Source organism: Salvia splendens, chromosome 8 (genome assembly GCF_004379255.2).
Source record: "Salvia splendens isolate huo1 chromosome 8, SspV2, whole genome shotgun sequence".
In the NCBI taxonomy this organism is placed as follows: domain Eukaryota; kingdom Viridiplantae; phylum Streptophyta; class Magnoliopsida; order Lamiales; family Lamiaceae; genus Salvia; species Salvia splendens.
The window spans coordinates 10,573,848-10,590,965 of NC_056039.1; the positions used below are offsets into that span (position 1 = coordinate 10,573,848).

The 17,118-nt window shown below is 37.8% G+C and overlaps 3 protein-coding genes across 3 annotated transcripts; all 3 read right to left on the minus strand.

Moving 5' to 3' along the window:
* Positions 1–785: 785 nt before the first annotated feature.
* LOC121742947 (40S ribosomal protein S20-2-like) lies at positions 786–2,503 on the minus strand. The gene is made up of 4 exons (XM_042136095.1): positions 2,355–2,503; positions 2,129–2,263; positions 1,580–1,693; positions 786–1,140 (listed from the first exon to the last, which is right to left on the minus strand). The coding sequence occupies exons 2-4, from the start codon at positions 2,238–2,240 to the stop codon at positions 998–1,000; spliced, it is 369 nt and encodes a 122-aa protein (XP_041992029.1). The 5' UTR covers positions 2,241–2,263; positions 2,355–2,503; the 3' UTR covers positions 786–997.
* Positions 2,504–3,142: 639 nt separating this feature from the next.
* On the minus strand, positions 3,143–6,801 carry LOC121744851 (putative late blight resistance protein homolog R1A-10). The gene is made up of 3 exons (XM_042138523.1): positions 6,323–6,801; positions 3,455–5,684; positions 3,143–3,308 (listed from the first exon to the last, which is right to left on the minus strand). The coding sequence occupies exons 1-2, from the start codon at positions 6,734–6,736 to the stop codon at positions 3,468–3,470; spliced, it is 2,631 nt and encodes an 876-aa protein (XP_041994457.1). The 5' UTR covers positions 6,737–6,801; the 3' UTR covers positions 3,143–3,308; positions 3,455–3,467.
* A 7,088-nt stretch (positions 6,802–13,889) lies between these two features.
* LOC121743516 (probable calcium-binding protein CML13) lies at positions 13,890–16,708 on the minus strand. The gene is made up of 2 exons (XM_042136828.1): positions 16,182–16,708; positions 13,890–14,155 (listed from the first exon to the last, which is right to left on the minus strand). The coding sequence occupies exon 1, from the start codon at positions 16,648–16,650 to the stop codon at positions 16,207–16,209; it is 444 nt and encodes a 147-aa protein (XP_041992762.1). The 5' UTR covers positions 16,651–16,708; the 3' UTR covers positions 13,890–14,155; positions 16,182–16,206.
* Between the last annotated feature and the right edge of the window lie 410 nt (positions 16,709–17,118).

Below are 17,118 nucleotides of genomic sequence, written 5' to 3' on the forward strand. Positions count from 1 at the left end.
CCACTGCCCACAGATATAGCTATAAAAATTCTTTTTTATTTTATTTTATTATACTGTCAATATTAACGTTTTTGTTATCAAATTTGGCTAGTATAATGTGATACCACTAAACCTAAAAATTTGCTGCTATAGTTATAAAAAGATAAAACAAAAATAGTTACTTAATTCACGACCAAGAATAAGTTTTATCATAAATTACTCCATGCTAAGATAACTCAAATCAATACGGAGTATAAATTTGGTCCCACGATGCCTTATTTGGAAGAAAAAATCACAACTAATATACTATTAGTCCAAGTATAGATTTGACTTAGATTTAATTTTGAATTAAGGACAAAATAATACTACTAGTAGTTTTTCCTTTATACAGTATATTCTATCTTTGTGGCTGTTTTTGGTTTTTACATGTGAAAAGTGATTATTTTGATAAATTAACTCTGAGGTTTTATATTTCTATTCAATTGGGAGTAAAGAGGAATCGAGTATCTATACAATTAATTCGAATGATCTCTATAGGCAGATACAATTATTTTATAACACTGAGAGCAATAAAACCGTTATCCAGTGGAATCTTGACATGACATGTTAGAAGATTATCTCTCATTTATGTTTTTTAGGAAAAAAATATTTAAAACGAAATAGATTAAACTTATACAATTGAATAGAATGACAGTATTTGTGGCTGAAAATTTTACAATAAAATTCATGAAAGCCTAGATATAGAGATAAAGAATAACATTCAATTCACTATCCATTCTAAAAGCCTACTACTATACAAGGTAACCTTCAAGATCAACTAGTTTCCAGTGCTTTCACATTAACTAAATTCAATATCTCAATATTCAAAAGTACTCAAAATAAATAGAAAGCAGTCTTGGTAATTCAAAATTGAAACAGCTAAAAGAACACGTATGACAAACTTGCCCCATTATATCTCCCCAAGAATTTCAAGCTCGAAAAATAATGACAAAAAGCAGAAATAGGCAAACAAGATAATCTATGAATCTGCTATTGTAACCTCAACCTCTACACCAGGTTCTATGGTAATTGAGGTAATTTGCTTCACAACGTCGGGGGAGCTGAAAAGGTCGATCACTCGCTTGTGAACTCTAAGCTCAAACCTATCAAAGGTGTTGGTACCTAAATAAACAAAATCAAGATAGTTAGCCAATCATATCAAGATATACTACATTCAATCACTAACCACAATTCACAAGGACATCTCAGGAAAGTGATTCAAATATTCCAATGAAAAGTAAAATCATCCAATTTGCACTATTGAAAAGTAGACTATAGATTGTGTAATCATTTCAAAGTGAAGAAAGCCACATTTCTAGAATAAAAGTTTTACCGGACTAACAAAATTTGATTTCATGAAAAGATTCACTCTAGGTGATGATCTAATTTTAGAGGACTAAAATGAGAAAATGGAGAGCTGCCCACATTATACAAAGCCTAAAAACCCACAAAAATGAGCACGTAAAAGTATATTCCCCTAAAGGGACAAAATAAACATTCAAATTCCAAGTGAAATTATGCATTCAACAGAAATTCAAGACAATGGGAAAAAAGTTTTTACCTTCACCACAGGGAGACTTCCTAGTAGTAATCTTGAGAACCTTAGTGGGTATCCTCACTGGTCCCTTGACTCTGAGCCTTTTGTCCTTGGCACCACGTACCAGGTCGGCACACACTGTAAGCACCACTCATCATCAACGGAATTGTTTATCAATTAAAATATCTTCAGCGATGAAACAAGATATATAAAGTCATAGACATACTAATAAGATTGATGAAGCTAAGAGTTCAGTGTCCATAGTAAAATACAAATATATAGCACACCAAAAATAACACAATAGACAAACTTCTTCACCTCTTGAAAAGAGACCGAGTTCATGGGTTCAATTCTGACCATCTATAATGTATCAATCAAAAAAAAAATCAAACCTTTCTCTAAGCGAATTCCTATCTAGAGGCTTAAGCCCTAGTAACGTAAGTACTAGTATATAATAAAACAGATGATCTCTACATTAGTGAATACATACGGATAATAACAAATTGAATATGTCATCATCGTTGAAACAGAGCAGTATACACAAAAATTACGAATTGCAACAAAAAACTGTACCTTTCTCCAAATTCTTTACGTTCTTGGAAGAAAGGGTAATCCGGATCTTGTGAACCTGCTCCTGGGGCTCCTCTAGCCCTAGCTTTGTTGGTTTCATAGCTGCGAACGCCATAATTCACTCGGTGCTTCTTTGTTCTGATAGAACAGCAAAAAGACGCAGAAGGAGAGAATTAAACCTTTTGGAGATAGCATCACATCAAATTAAGACAGCCGATGAGATCGATACCTGAGGAATGAAGCGCGACGGCGGGAGGCGAGATTAAGTGTTGGGGTGTGTTTATAAATGTAGGGTTTGAGACCATACCTTTGATATGATGGGCTTCTATTTTTTTTTTCTTAATTCGAGTTTGAGACCAATATCTCTTATTATGATGGAATTCAACACAAAGCCTGGCCTTTTATTGAGTGGATAATTGTTTCACTCATCCTCTTTTAATCCAATCCAATCCAATCCAATCCAATCCCAACCCATGGGTTAAGTGTCTATATAAAATATTCGTATTTTGATAATTCTGTATCTTGTGATGTGCATTTCATTTCACAACTACTTTGTTCAAAAGTGTCTACAGTTTCTCATTTAACGAATCTCGTAGAATGTTAGAATCAAGTTTTGCTCAGCATTCCTAGTACCCTGTATTTTGATTTTCAACAAATGATTTAGTTTCAATTCCTTGAGATGTGGTTGAAGATTAGGATGTTTCATTCAATCTGATATCCTCGCATCATACAAACGTTGTTTTTGTTTGAAACTTTATAGTAGCTTGTTTTTAAAATTGTTTTTTTAGTTTGTTTTAGCTTCCTTGGAAAAGTGTAAAGTTGAGTTGGAAATTCAGATGCTATGATTTTTGTGTCAGTGAGTTTAGTTTGCATGATTATTGTTACATTCTTGCCGCAGTTTCTTTTCTATTCAAATATCATGCTTGCAAGCTCTCATATACTAAATCACAGATCAGTTTTCATTCTTATGATGCTCAACTAAAGTATGATGAGAAATGAGGAACAACAATCATCTGCTAACACAAAATAAAAAGAGATTTCATCAAACACAACCAAGTTCAACACAGATAATCAAATTCAAATGAACAAGATAAGTGCAACATTTTGGACTTGAAACAGATTAAAGTCCATCACTAAATTCTTCAAGCAAACCAGGCTGTAGCATAGCATGGTATTGGTACCCCTGCAAACTCAAAATTCTCAGAGGTGACAAAGAAATTATAAATGATTTTTTAATTACATTATTGTGCCAACTGATAAGAAGATTAAAATGTAAAATGTAAAATGCAAAAGATTCGGTTGGTCTCAAGAGTTGAAAAGATAAGTTACCTGTTAAGATTGATCAATCAGTAGGTGGAAAAATGGAGAGCTTGAATACATCATGTGCCTTCTTCTTCTTGGCCTCTTGAATTTTATTGGCAGACGCAGCTGCAGGTTTACAAACGAACAACTCCAACATCTGGAAGCTTGCTACATCAGCCAGCCCAATCGGAATGGCAATAAGCTTCTCACAGTTCTTAAGCACAAGGCCTCTGAGTCTAGGGAAATGATGCGATGAAGCCTCCCAAACAGCTAAATCCGTCTGCTCAATGTGCAAGAATTCAAGATGTCGAAAACCTCCATCAGTTGCACTCCAGGTATTCCCCATAAATGCCTTATGTTTTAGCTTCAACACCTCCAAAGTCTCCAGCAACCCAAGGACAGACATGAAATTCCAAGTGAGGAAAGTCCCAACGAGTGTGAGGCTCTTAAGCTTAGAAGGGAATTGATAAGGCTGAGGAAGGCAACGTAGTTGACCATCGATAGGTGGATTAGGATGCACATCATTCACTAGTTTCAGCTGTTCAACAGATTTCATTTTCCCCACGCTATCAAAGGAGCCAATCTTTCCTTCAAGAAGCAAGGCTAGTCGCCCACGAATGCCTAATTTCTTCAGATTGGAAGCATGTTCAAGAAGCTCTGCTGTGCAGCTCTCCTCTGAGATTGTGCTGAGTGTTTGAAGCTCTGCGCCATGTTTACTATTCTTACTCGGCTTGGGTAAGCTAGCAGACGCATTTGTCTTGAAATGCCTTAGCTGAGTCAATCTCCATATATCTGCTTTAACTTCAAGAGTGCGAGATGTTGTGTCGACTATAAGAGTCTGTAAATTCCAAAGCTGGCTGAATTTCGAAGGAAGGGTAGACATATCGGTCGACAAGGCAATATACCTCACATGAACCAACTGGTACATCTCATTGGTAATTTTGATGAGTTTGATGAGTTTGACATCCAAGACTCTGAGAAGTTTGAAAGCTCCCAAGAGGTTTGGAATGTGATCCGCCGACAATGTCAGCTCATCTTTGCAAAAACAGACAAATGAGCGGACACGATGACCCGAAGGTTTTAAAGCAATGAAGTCCAAGCAGTTAGAATGAACAGAGAGACGTCGATAGTGGTGTAAGTCAGCAACTGGAGGTGCCCAAGTCCCATTGTTACACTTGATTTCTTGGAAGAGATTTTCATTTTCTTTTCCAGCTTCAGTTCTGCAGAAATCGCGCAAGGCATCATGAATCCGGCATGTTTTGACCTTACCATTAGGTTTAAGCTTTTCGATTGTGACCAAGTTTCTATTGATAAGATCCTCCAGATACATCTCTCCAGTCTCTTCCAAGCTGTAGGCATTGTTTTGTTGTATGAATCCTTCTCCAATCCACATCCGGATCAATCTTGAAACCGTGATCTCATAATCTTCAGGAAACACTCCCAAATAAAGAAAGCACGCGCGTAAGTGGTTAGGCAATCTATCATAACTTAGGGATATAAACTTATTCATGCGATTCGCAGGATCATTCTCACTAAGGTATGTATTCACCCGCGTGGACACTTTATCCCACGCTTTTCTCATTTCAGTTACATTGGCTGAGAATTTTGCGGAAAGGATGCCTCCAATGACGACTATTGCAAGAGGAAGTCCCCCACAACCTTTTGCAATCAGGTGGCCGACATTTTCCAATTCGGTAGGGCAGTCCAGCTTGTGGAGGGCCTCCAAGCGGAGCAGCTCCCAACTTTCATCTTGAGTAAAGAAACGCAACTTGGTGGGGTGTCGTGGACAGCTAGCAGACGCGCCAACATCCTCCATACGACTAGTGATCAGTACTTTACCCTTGTTATTGTTCTGAGGCATAGCAACTTTGAGTCTATCCCAATCAGACGGACTCCACACATCATCAAAGACGATCAAGAAACTTGCTTTCGAAAGATAGTCAGCGACTATAACGGCTAATTGCAATCTGTCTTTCTGACGGAGATCATCATCTATAGTAATGAACTCTTTGAGAATGTCTAGAAAGATGTCCTTATCAGAGAACTCCTGAGAAATAGGAAGCCATATCCGGACAGGGAACTTGTAGAGTATCTCCGGATAGTTGAAAATCTTCCATGCCAACGTTGTCTTGCCTAGTCCAAACATACCAATAACAGAAACCACATCAAAATAGTCCGTATCTCCCGTCAGACGCTCTATTAGTTCCTTTGTCACGTCTTCGAATCCCACAACGTCTTTCAGCCTTGGCGGCCGAGCCTATTTCAAAAGTTTCAAGTCAAATCAAACACTAATTTTACTTCAACTATTTACCCCAAATGGAAACCCAAAAGAATATTTCCTATTTAACTTGTTTTTATACTTTTACAATCTTTACATATTTACTTGAATGACACATTAACCCCCACTACTTTCAGTAATTTATTTAATTTATCTACTTATACTATTAAATCATGTTATATTATAATATAAAAAATTATTAAAAATATGATTAATACTAGTAATTTACTTAAACTTGTTGGAATATGAATTTCAATTGATTATTTGTCAAATTAGTTAAACTATTTAGAAATATGCGTAAGTTAACTCACATCATTAGTTTAATATTAGTATATGAAAACCTAATTTATTCGAACTTGCAATCTTCAATCTAAATATGTGCCCATCTTCAATATTATTAATTCATTACAATTACTACTACTAATTATTAATAAAGTTATCATCCCAAAGCCCATTTTACACTCAAATAGGTCTTGTTTGACTCAAATTTGCTAGGATATGTTCTTATATTTCCCCTAAATGTTGCTTTACCATGTCACTCAGATATATGAAATTTGAGTTTATTTATATACGCAATAAAATTTGCAAGATAAGGAAGAGAGGAGAGGGAAAGTGACCTCAGATTTTTCATTGTCGTCTTGATCGTGGACGGAGAGGTTGGCGAAGTCAACCCTGGCTTTGTCGACCTTCTCTCTGACCTCCACGACCTTTCTGCCAACGTCTTGGAGATTAACCGAAGGCTTCCAAAATTTGAGGAAAGCGGAGGTTGACTTTTTCTCCATGGCCTGAGTAATGAAAGCGTCGATCACATCTTCCACTTCATATACAACATCTCGAATGTTTCTAACAAGCTCCTTTGTCCGATCATCCTTTCTCCGCTTTCTCATCGAATCCTTGAGAAAAGCGTTGAATAGCCGGAGATCTGTGTCCAAACTCTCGATCTGCTTCTTAGTATCAGTGAAGAGATGAGAGTGGTACAGCAAAAGCTCTTTGAGATTGTTCAGCAGGAACTCCACTGCAGCATCCGCCATTTCTCTCTCGCTTGACTCTTCCTCCCTCTCTCTCTCTCAGTTTACTTTTTCACATCACAACTCAAATGATACTAGCACCAATGAATAATAAAATCCGGATAGTTGTACGTATGGATGTCAATCCAGCCTACAACCCGTGGGCTGACCCGAATAACCCGCCAAATTTATTGGGTTAAAGTTGAAAATTTCTAGCCAGATAAAATTACAACCCGATTAGCCCGCACTCGATTAACCCGCAACCCGTTAGGGTCAGATCCGAAAACCCGATGGACTGACCCGAAAACCCGATAAAATTTCTATTGTTCTATTTGTTTGACTCCTAATTGGACACTTTCATTGATTATTTTTATAATATAGACTCTGTCCCATTAAAGATGACCCACTTTCCTTTTTTGTTTGTCCCATCCAAGATGACCCATTTCTATAAATGGAAACACATTTATCTCTACTTTATTCCCTCTCTCTTACTTTACTCTCTCCACTCAACACACAAAATAAAATTGCATAAAACTCCGTGCCGCCCAAGGAAGGGGTCATCTTCCTTGGGACGGAGGGAGTATTAAATATATAAATTATATATTAAATTTTTATTAATATGATAATAAATAAATAAATTAGAAACTTCTAACTCATTAATAAATATTTAAATTTATAAAACATGTTTTAAAACATGCTTTAAATATTTAAATTTATGTTTTATTTTATATAAATGTTAAATATTAGTATTTGATCATGTTTGTGTTTGAGTTCAAGTATATATCTCAAATTTATCATAATTAAATATTTTTATTTTATAAATAATTAATTTTCGACATTATTTATTGGATTGATCGCATGTTAATTTTATCGGTAGCAACCCGATTAACTCGCTGGGCCAGCTCGAAACCCGAACGTTTAGGGTTAGGGTTGAACTTTTATAACCCGAAAAAATCTCAACCCGGTTAGCCCGCACCCGATTGACCCGCAACTCGAGTAGGGTTGGTCCGATTGACATCCCTAGTTTTTTTTCATACATAGGAGTTCGAGCTAGCCCAATACAGCCCCTCGTGGCTCGAATACTTAGCTTCCCTCCGACGGGTTCAGCCCGTGAACTAGCCAATGTTGGCTCGTAGACTACCCGCCACCCTCAGACGCGTCCAGGCTCGAAAGTTTGCCAAGCCCCAAGGAAACAACCTTGAACAGGCCCACAGGGAAATTAATCCCAAAGTCGCGTCATCCAGGAGTCGAACTCAAGACCTCCAGGATGGCGCCATATCCGCCCCCATGACCAACTGCGCTAATGGGCTTGGATGACATCCCTAGTTGTATGTCATGTGTTGGTTGTTTGGTAAAGAATTTATTATTTGTGAGCGGTGCAAATCATGGAATTTCAAAATATCAGGTGACACTAATGAAATGTATATATTCTTTGAAAAATATTCCCTTCGTTCATGAAATGTGTCCACCTGTATTGCCCATCGCGGGCATCTTGCATGTCCACCGGGTAAGGTCGATAGCCATCCGAAATTTGCGAGTCTTGGGTAAGAGGAGTGTGTGAAAAATTCGTATACGGCGAGGCGGATGACGAACCGCCGAACCAATCGTGGTTCCATCCGCGGGAGCTGGAGGGATATTCACTTGACATGTTTGCAAGAAAGAAAGGGTGAGAGAATTGAGACGAAATGAGATTGAGAGAGTTGTTTGGTTTAGTGTGATTTTTTGGATTGAAATGAGGGGTATTTATGGATGAAAATGTGAATTTTAGGGTAAAAATAATGAAAAATAAATTAAAAGTGGAAAAAAAGCTGCTATATTTTATTGGGAGGTTGGATTTTTTTATTTAAATCTGAATTTTCAAAAAAAAATTCGAATTAAAAAAAATTCAATAGCATTGTCGTTGGCCAACCAGAAAATGCCACGTCTCCTGCTCATCGGCAAGGACGATGCTCTTCGGCAAGAACGCAGCGGCGAGCACGTCTCTCGCTGCGCCATCGGCACAGCTCCTGCTCTTGCGGAAGAGCACCGCTGTGGATGCTCTAGATACTTTACCAATTTCGTTGTAATACCCATGTTGCCTCAAAGCCTTATTTTATGGGACGATTGGAGTATGGAATATTTATTTTTAATTTTAATTTTTCAAAAACAAAATTATGTCATTTGGATTAGTCGAAAAAGAAAAATAAATTAATTAATTTGATTGTTTAAGCATTTATAACTAGATGCAAATATGAGAATTTAATAAGGTTTAACCTAGGCATGCTTAACCGGTCGGTTCCGATTCTATCCGGCTATAAATTTTCATGAATTACCAGAATTCGAACTGGATCCGGTCGGTTCCGGTTCGAAACCAGAATTGATTTGTAGTTTTAATTTTATTTTTTTTAATAATTGAACATCTAGAAATATAGCAATTAATATCTAAAAATTCAAATAAAAACACACAAAAAAAATTCAAATCAACAAGATACCAATTTTCATCATCCAATATTCTAATACCTAAAAATAATAATTCAATAAATACCTAAAAATTCTAACACCTAAAATCAACACAACAAATAATAAGGTACGAATGATTGAAGATGGATCACAAAAGGGAAAAAAATAGTCTTTTTTGCAAAGGTAGTAATCACTTTTGCTAATAGGAAGCATCCCCATCTGGGCTCTTGCCAAAGAGCACAGATATGGATCCGGACTAACTTGTATTACTTTTTTACTCCCTACTCTTAGGCAAGAGCATAACACCCACATCCATGCTCTTCCGCAAGGACATGTTCAAGGGTCCCACCATTCTATTATTCAATTTAAATAAAAACATTTCCATAATATTAAAATGCATTAAAAATACCTGGAATACTACTACAAATTACAAAAAAATTAAAAATTACATAACTAAAATCATAAAAATTAACAATTACATATATAAAATCCAAAAAAGTAAAAATTACATAATTAAAATCCTAAAATATAAAAAGACATAATTAAAATCCTAAGAAATAAAAAATACATAATTAAAGGCTAAAAAATATCCCCGTGGAAGACTATTCCTCTGGCCCAATCCCCAATGTTCTTCGGAGACCCCGTATCATTGCCAAATGTGAATCAAGTTGCTCGGGGGTCATATTTGACCTATCGACCAAATTGAGTTGGGCCAAAATGGTCCCCAACGAGTTGGTGGGGGGTTGAGGTGGCACAAAGGGAGTGGGGGCGGATGGAGTCGCTGCGCGACGGCGGTTGGCCGTCGCCTTCTTCTTTCCTGGCGGCCGGAGTCAGGAACTGCTCGGGCCGGCGTCGGGGCTATCCAAGTTAGCTCCGGCAAGCTGGCGGCCACCTCATCCTCGCCGGCGTTAGATAGGGATACCGACCTCGACCGTTTGCTGGAGGAGCTGGAGGAGGATGATATGTCTCCCCTATACTTCGGATGCACACGCACCTCCTGCCAAGCGCTGAGGTACTTGAACGGTTTGTAATTTAGGGATTGGTAGGTCGCCAATGCGGTACTGATGAACTGATGATGTCGAGCTCTCTCTTGCCGCTCCCCACCGACCGCTCTTCCTGGAGGTAATACACCTGGAACTTTTGGATTTCTTCGTTGGCTCTGAGTATGGCATTGCGCACCATACTCTCATTGCGCTCGATGGTTCCAGTCGGGCGGTTTTCATTATACCGGCGAGAGACGCGCCACCAAAACCTATCCCCGCTTTGGTTCGTGCCTATCTCCGGATCTTCGGAGATAATCAAATAGGCTTTGAATAATTGATCCATCTCCGCCGGAGTGTACGGGGTGCGGACACCACGAGGAGTAGGAGTAGTAGGAGGAGTTTGAGAGCTGCCGCTCCCTCCCGATCAGGGTTCGGGTGCCCACCCGTATCGCCCATCGGAGGCATCTTGGTCGTTCATTGGGTAAGGCCGGTAGCCACCCGGAACTTGAGAACCTTGGGTTTGAGGAGGGGCCGAAAATTGCATTTCCGGACTAGAGAATGGTTGTGAACCGAACCATTCGTTGTTCCAACCGTTCCAACCGCAGGAGTCGGAGGGGTGATCGCCGGAGCCGGACATTTTTTTTGTAAGAGTGAAAGATTGAGAATTGATAAAAGAAGATGAGAGAATTTAGATGAGAATTGTGTAGTGTGATGTGAAATTTTTGGTGTGGAAGTGAGGGTATTTATAGATGAAAATGTGAATTTTGGGAGAAAAATTGAAAAATAAATTAAAAGTGGGGAGAAAACGGATATAATTTATTGGGAAGTGGGAAAATATTTTTTTAAATTTAAAACTGATTTTTTAAATTAAATTCAATTTTTTTAAAAAAATAAAGAAAAATAAAAAATGCCATCGGCTTTGCCGTTGGTCGATCAGAACGCGCTACGTCAGCCTGCTCAGCGGTACGGACGTGCTCGATGTATCGAGCAGCGCCGTGCCAGCGGCAAGAGTGCAGCAGCGGTGCCGCACCAACGGCACGGACGCTGTTCGTCCCAGCTAGCACCGCTGCGGACAATGGCGGATCCAGGAACAAAATATCGTGGGGTCGAACAAGATAGTAAATATTTATTAAAAATAATTATTTAAATTAATTATTTTTATAAATATATTTTTTAATATAAATAATTCATGCGAGTATCGATAATCTTAAAACAACATACTCCACTTTCTTCGTCCCGTTATAAGCGAGACGCTTCTTTTGGATACAGAATTTAAGAAAAAGACGTTTATGGAGCTAACTGAAGAAAGAATAAAATATGATCTTAGATAAAACGAAAATGCAAATAAATAATAAAGTAAGAGAGAACAATTATGTTATACTACGTATTTTGACAAAAAAAATGACATACACATAGCATAATTTTTCTGTAACATACCAAATTTTTAAAGATTTAAAAAATTGAATATGAATAATAAGGTTGAAAATTTAAATTATAAAACTAAGAGTATAAGAAATTAAGAAATATTTACTTTATATAAGTAGGTGGTTAATTTAGATATGTTGATTTCGATATACTGTAAAAAAATATTACTATAACATTAATTGATATTTTAAGATGAGAATATATTTTTAATGGACTTCTAAGAATTAATTCAAATAAAGAAAAATATTTCAAAGCCCATTTTACAATTAGATAACATATTTAAGATATTTAATCCTTTAAATTTAGTTAAGTTTATTGATGCCGGTTTATTCTAATTCACGAGTGAATATAGGGATGAGAAAACAATAATGACATCTCCAATACTAGGGATGTCAATCGGGCCAACCCGTTCGGGTTCGGGCCAACCCGTTCGGGTTGTCGGGCCATTCGGGTACGGGCTATTCGGGTTATGATTTTTTCGGGTTATAAAAGTTCGGCCCTAACCCTAACCCTTCGGGTTTCGGGCTAACCCACCGGGTTATTCGGGCCAATGCGTATTTTTAATTCTTTTAATATTTTCAAAAAAATAATACGTATTTTAAATTTTCTTTAACTATATACATATTTTTAATTAATCATTCAACAATGGAATGCGTATTTTTAATTTTATTTAATATTTTAAAAAAGATTAAGATATTTAAATTTAAATAACTTATTCATTAAATAATTATTTACAAAATATCTATCAATAGTATGTTTATGTTTATGTATTTAAAACATAAATCAACACTTTGTTTCAAAATTCAAACATAAATCAATTCGTAGAAAATTGAATAAAATTTTCATAACGTGAGAGGTGCATCGTAGATGTAACAAAAATATTTTGAATTGTTAAAGAGTGAATTATAAAATGCTAGCTAATTGGAGTAACTCTAAGTTTTCTTGAATTATGATTGGTTAAATTTAATTTATTCCAGCTGTAAATAAGCCAAATAATAATTTATCTTTATTTTAAAAATCATCAAAGTACGCATAATTCAATAACGAAGCGACGTTAAAACACTTTGCACTATTATATTGGAAATATACTAAAAGAAAGCTTTTATATACTAGTATTTATGAATTCATGAACCACATAGTGATTTTTTTCGTGATCTTGTATAGTCGGTTGACGTATTTGGATTTTGCATGGTTTTAGAGGGTTGTCTTGGATGATTTTGATTATATTTCTATATTTTGGTATGTTTACATATTTGTTGAGAAATGATATAAAATGATTAGAAAATGTACACAAAATATGTGGATGTGCAGCAGCCTTGTTTGAGTCAATGTTTCTCGCGATTTTGAAGTCTGATAAACCTCTAATACATATCATTCTCTTCGTCTTCGAAAGAGCTTCGCGTGGATATATTGTACGCCTCAATCGGAGCTTTGTAGAGAAAGTTATGACCGTTACAAAAACTGCTCACCGTGCAGAAGCCTTCAACCCGACGGGCCGACCCGTAACCCGAATGGGTCAGCCCGCCTAACCCGACAACCCGAATGGGTCAGCCCGAATGGCCCGATTTTAAATTCGGGCTGCGAAATTACAACCCTAACCCAGTATTTTTATCGGGTTATTCGGGCCGGCCCGCGGGTTCGGGTTACATTGACATCCCTATCCAATACATTCCTCTTTCTCTTCGAAAACAAACACCGCGGAAGGACTCTTCCCCTCCAACAACTCCTTAGTTCTCGACAACAGTCTACCCATCCGGCTGCCTCACTTCCTTCCTTTCTCTCTGATCAGTCTCCTCATCATCTTACACGACGTGAGGACGTGAGGTGGGGGCGGAGACGTGAACGCCGTAGGGTCGGAGGCCGAAGAAAGTAGTTTTCCGGTGCACTCCGGGGCAGGTGGTGGGGTCGGCCGACCCCGCCCGACCCCACCTGGATCCGCTTGTGGCTGCGGATGCTCTAATAGAACAAATGAAATATCCTTAGTCTAGTATATTAATTTAAATTTAAATTTTATAAAATCTAAAATTGATGCATTATTCGGTTCCGAACTTTCAGGTAAGAACTGGAACTGGAATTTTTTAAAACATAAGAACCAGTATCGGAACCGGTTTTCTGGTCCCGGTTCCTCAATTACCTAGTCAGTTCCAGTTCCGGGTACCCAAGAACCGGAGAACCGGTTAAGCAGGCCTAGTTTAACCTATAGTGCCAATCTGTTCTAGATCTTGATAAATTATAGTACTAGTAATATGGTGTCACCACTGATTTATTAACCTTTACTCAGCATGTATAAAAACGAGAAACGAACAATGAAAAAAAATTAAAACAAGCACTGATGCCAAGATTCAGATGCTAATCCGCTATTCACAGATTCAGCAAACACTAGATACTGCCCGCAGCCAAGAAGAGCTACAGAGTATTTCTGAATGTCATCGGTTTTAACACATGTTGAAGTTAAATCATGCCAACTTCCACAAACACCATAGTAATTAAGTTACAAAGATGTACAACAGCACATCAAAACACCAGTCTACGCTGAATAAAACACACAGCCTCCTGCTTCAAGTCAAACGCATAGCACAACCAGAATGTCATTCACCTGCAACCAAAACATACATAAATACAATAACAAGTATGGCATCACCCCAACTTTCACTCAAATATGGCGCATATCAAATACATATATTGCTTTTAAGTTTACATTAGCGGAACCAGATAACATCACAGCAAATACAGACCCCACTTTGATCAAGCAATCAAACTGGCTTCCATTTAATATTTTATTTTCCAGATGAAGAATGACTGAGCTCATATTGGTTAATAGTTAATACATAGTATGACAGGATATTATCAAGATATAAGAGTATATCGCCAAAATATCTAGAAAATACTATTAACACCGTAACACCTTAAGTTGTATTTCCTATTTTAGTGCAACGAGTATATCGCCAAACTAGTACTAGTACTTATCTTTGGGGTAACTCATCTAGTGAACACTGAGAAGAGAATCTCCAAGGACAGATAATCAGTGGAAACTAAGAGGAAAAATATCGTACTCCACTGACTTATAAGTGCAAACTTTCTCTTGGTTGCGTTAGTTTTCTTGATGGGTGTTTACATTTTTTGACAACACATCACATTTCTTAATATTAGGGGGTGTTCTCCCTAGTTGCAAATTTATCATACGAAAATAAGGGATTAGAAAATATTGGTGAATTTTGTCCCAATTTAGTGGCCCCCACCTTTTTTTACCTCGTGTTCTCTAGGGTGGAAAACATAGGAAAAATAGAGGAAAATATAATCATATTAATGCCACACACAAATATTATCATAAATGGGAGTAAAAATAAGGGTAAAAGAGGGACAATAAGGGATAATATTAGTTTCCAAGAGGGATTTTAGTGATTACTATTACTAATGACAGATCACTGTTAGATATTTCTAGGGAAGTTGTTTTGAAGATGAAAGATGTTTGCAATGCTCCCATAGCATAGCTTGGGAGTTATCATTATCAAACCCATGAATGTAACAAGATTCCCATGATTTTTGTTTATTTAGTCCTTTAGGTCGAGCAACGCATAAGCACCTCCACAACAATTAGTATCTTTTTTTTGACATCTTTCTTGACAAGAACATGCACTTCAGAAACATCAATACATGGTTCTCTAAGACTGGTACATGCTGATAATGTGATACACACAACATGGACACAATTTAAATAACATCACTAATTTAACAAATGCTTATAGAATATGAGAACTCAATATCCACCTTATAGAAATATGAAGGATATGGACATGAATGGTTGATTAAGCAATAAGTACAAATTATGCACATGACAAGGGATGCAAATAGGTGAATATTACTTTGTTTCTTGAACAAGTCAGTGAGAGAGCTCTTAGTATGGCTGGACAGCACAAAAGTGCCAGTTGTCTTGGGTGTGTCTTTGTTTTGACTACTTTCACATTCTTATGGTCAGCCTGGAGCTAGTATTCGATTTGGAAATGACACACAGAGTCTTTCGCCTTTTTATTGAGTAAAACCACAAAACCATCTTTCTGCAAGATCATTTACTCTTACTTCATGACTGACAAACAAAATAAATCAATATAAAGTTTCTTCAACTGCCACTGTGGAGACAGAAATTCAAAGAAAATTAGATCAATAAATTCTGTTTTCCCTTTGCATTTCTCATACTCAGATCCAACCAACTGTCTGTATATCTATCGTAGAAGTAAATTAAACTTTAGCACCTAAATCAACGATTAAATGAAAAACTGGGGTGTATGAGATAGCCTAATCACTTACTATCATTCACTTCTTTCATTAAATCCCTATAAGTTCTTCTCATATATGCAATTGATACCGATAAAAGCTTTTATCTTTGGACTAAGCTTATAGTAGTTGTTTAGTATCGATGACACAGTCCCCACTATTTCGATTTTGACTAATTACGACTCATGATGGTCTGCACTCTTCAATATCAATAAACATCTAACCCTAAAAAACCCGATACAATTTCCAGTATCACCAAGCGCTGAATTCGATTTCCACATAACATAAATAAGAACGAAACAATATCAAAAACACATTGCAAATAGCAACATAAATGGTGAAAATAAAACCTCAACGGCCTGGAAAAACGCCTCCTCACTTAGCTACCATGCGCGCGATGAAGTCCTCGTAACGGATCTTGCCATCGGATCCGATATCCACCTCGCGGATCCACTCATCGAACTCCGCAGGCTCCAATTTCTCTCCGATGCTGGTGAGAATGTGTCTGAGATCTGAAACAACGACGCATCCGGTTCCGTCCTTGTCGAGCACCTTAAAGGCGTCGCGTAGCTGGCGATCGAAGGGCTCCGGCTTCAAATGCTTGGACATGAGGTCAAGGAACCGAGAGAAGTCGAACGGCGCGGCGAGCTTCTCCTCGGCGATGATCGAATTTAGCTGCGCCTGCGTAGGGTTTCCGCCGAGCGAGCGCATGAGGATTCCGAGTTCCGACGGCGCGATCTTGCCGTCGCCGTCGGTGTCGAACAGGGTGAAAGCCTCCTTCATTGATGAAACTTGATCGTCGCTCAGATCTTTCCCCATAATCTGCAGTTTTTTACTGGATTTTTTCGTGAAACTTTGGGGTGTTTTTTCTTCTCTCTTTCGGTGCTGGGGGTTCGATTACAGAAAAGAATGTCTGCGACCTCCAACGACTAAATTATGACTTTTGAAATGGAGGGGTTGGAATGTCAATTAAGGCAGAGTTTGAGGGGCGTTTAATTAAAAAAAAAGAACAGAGTGCAGATTATCAGCTGTCCATAGGAAATGCGATGCCCAATGTTAATTGCAATTTAACCAACTTTGATTTTGTTAGTATTATTGTTTATGTGTTTTGTTTGGATAATTGCTTCCTTAGTTGGTTTGCGTCAATGGCCTGCTAGTCGGAGTTATCATAGGTAGCTTAGAGCATCCACGGCGGAGAGCACACCGTTGTCCGTCCGTCCGTGCCGTTGGCAAGGACACCCTATTTGCCGCTGCGCTCTTGCCGCTGGCACGGCGCTGCTCTTATCT

What these genes read in the sequence shown, in the direction of transcription:
- LOC121742947 (XM_042136095.1), bottom strand. Translation starts at nt 2,240, where the DNA reads ATGGCGTTCGCAGCTATGAAACCAACAAAGCTAGGGCTAGAGGAGCCC. An exon ending in CGTAAAGAATTTGGAGAAAG is followed by an intron (nt 1,694 to 2,128) that starts GTACAGTTTTTT and finishes TGGTGCTTACAG; the next exon opens with TGTGTGCCGACCTGGTACGT. An exon ending in GAAGTCTCCCTGTGGTGAAG is followed by an intron (nt 1,141 to 1,579) that starts GTAAAAACTTTT and finishes TTGTTTATTTAG; the next exon opens with GTACCAACACCTTTGATAGG.
- LOC121744851 (XM_042138523.1), bottom strand. Translation starts at nt 6,736, where the DNA reads ATGGCGGATGCTGCAGTGGAGTTCCTGCTGAACAATCTCAAAGAGCTT. An exon ending in ACGACAATGAAAAATCTGAG is followed by an intron (nt 5,685 to 6,322) that starts GTCACTTTCCCT and finishes CTTTTGAAATAG; the next exon opens with GCTCGGCCGCCAAGGCTGAA.
- LOC121743516 (XM_042136828.1), bottom strand. Translation starts at nt 16,650, where the DNA reads ATGGGGAAAGATCTGAGCGACGATCAAGTTTCATCAATGAAGGAGGCT.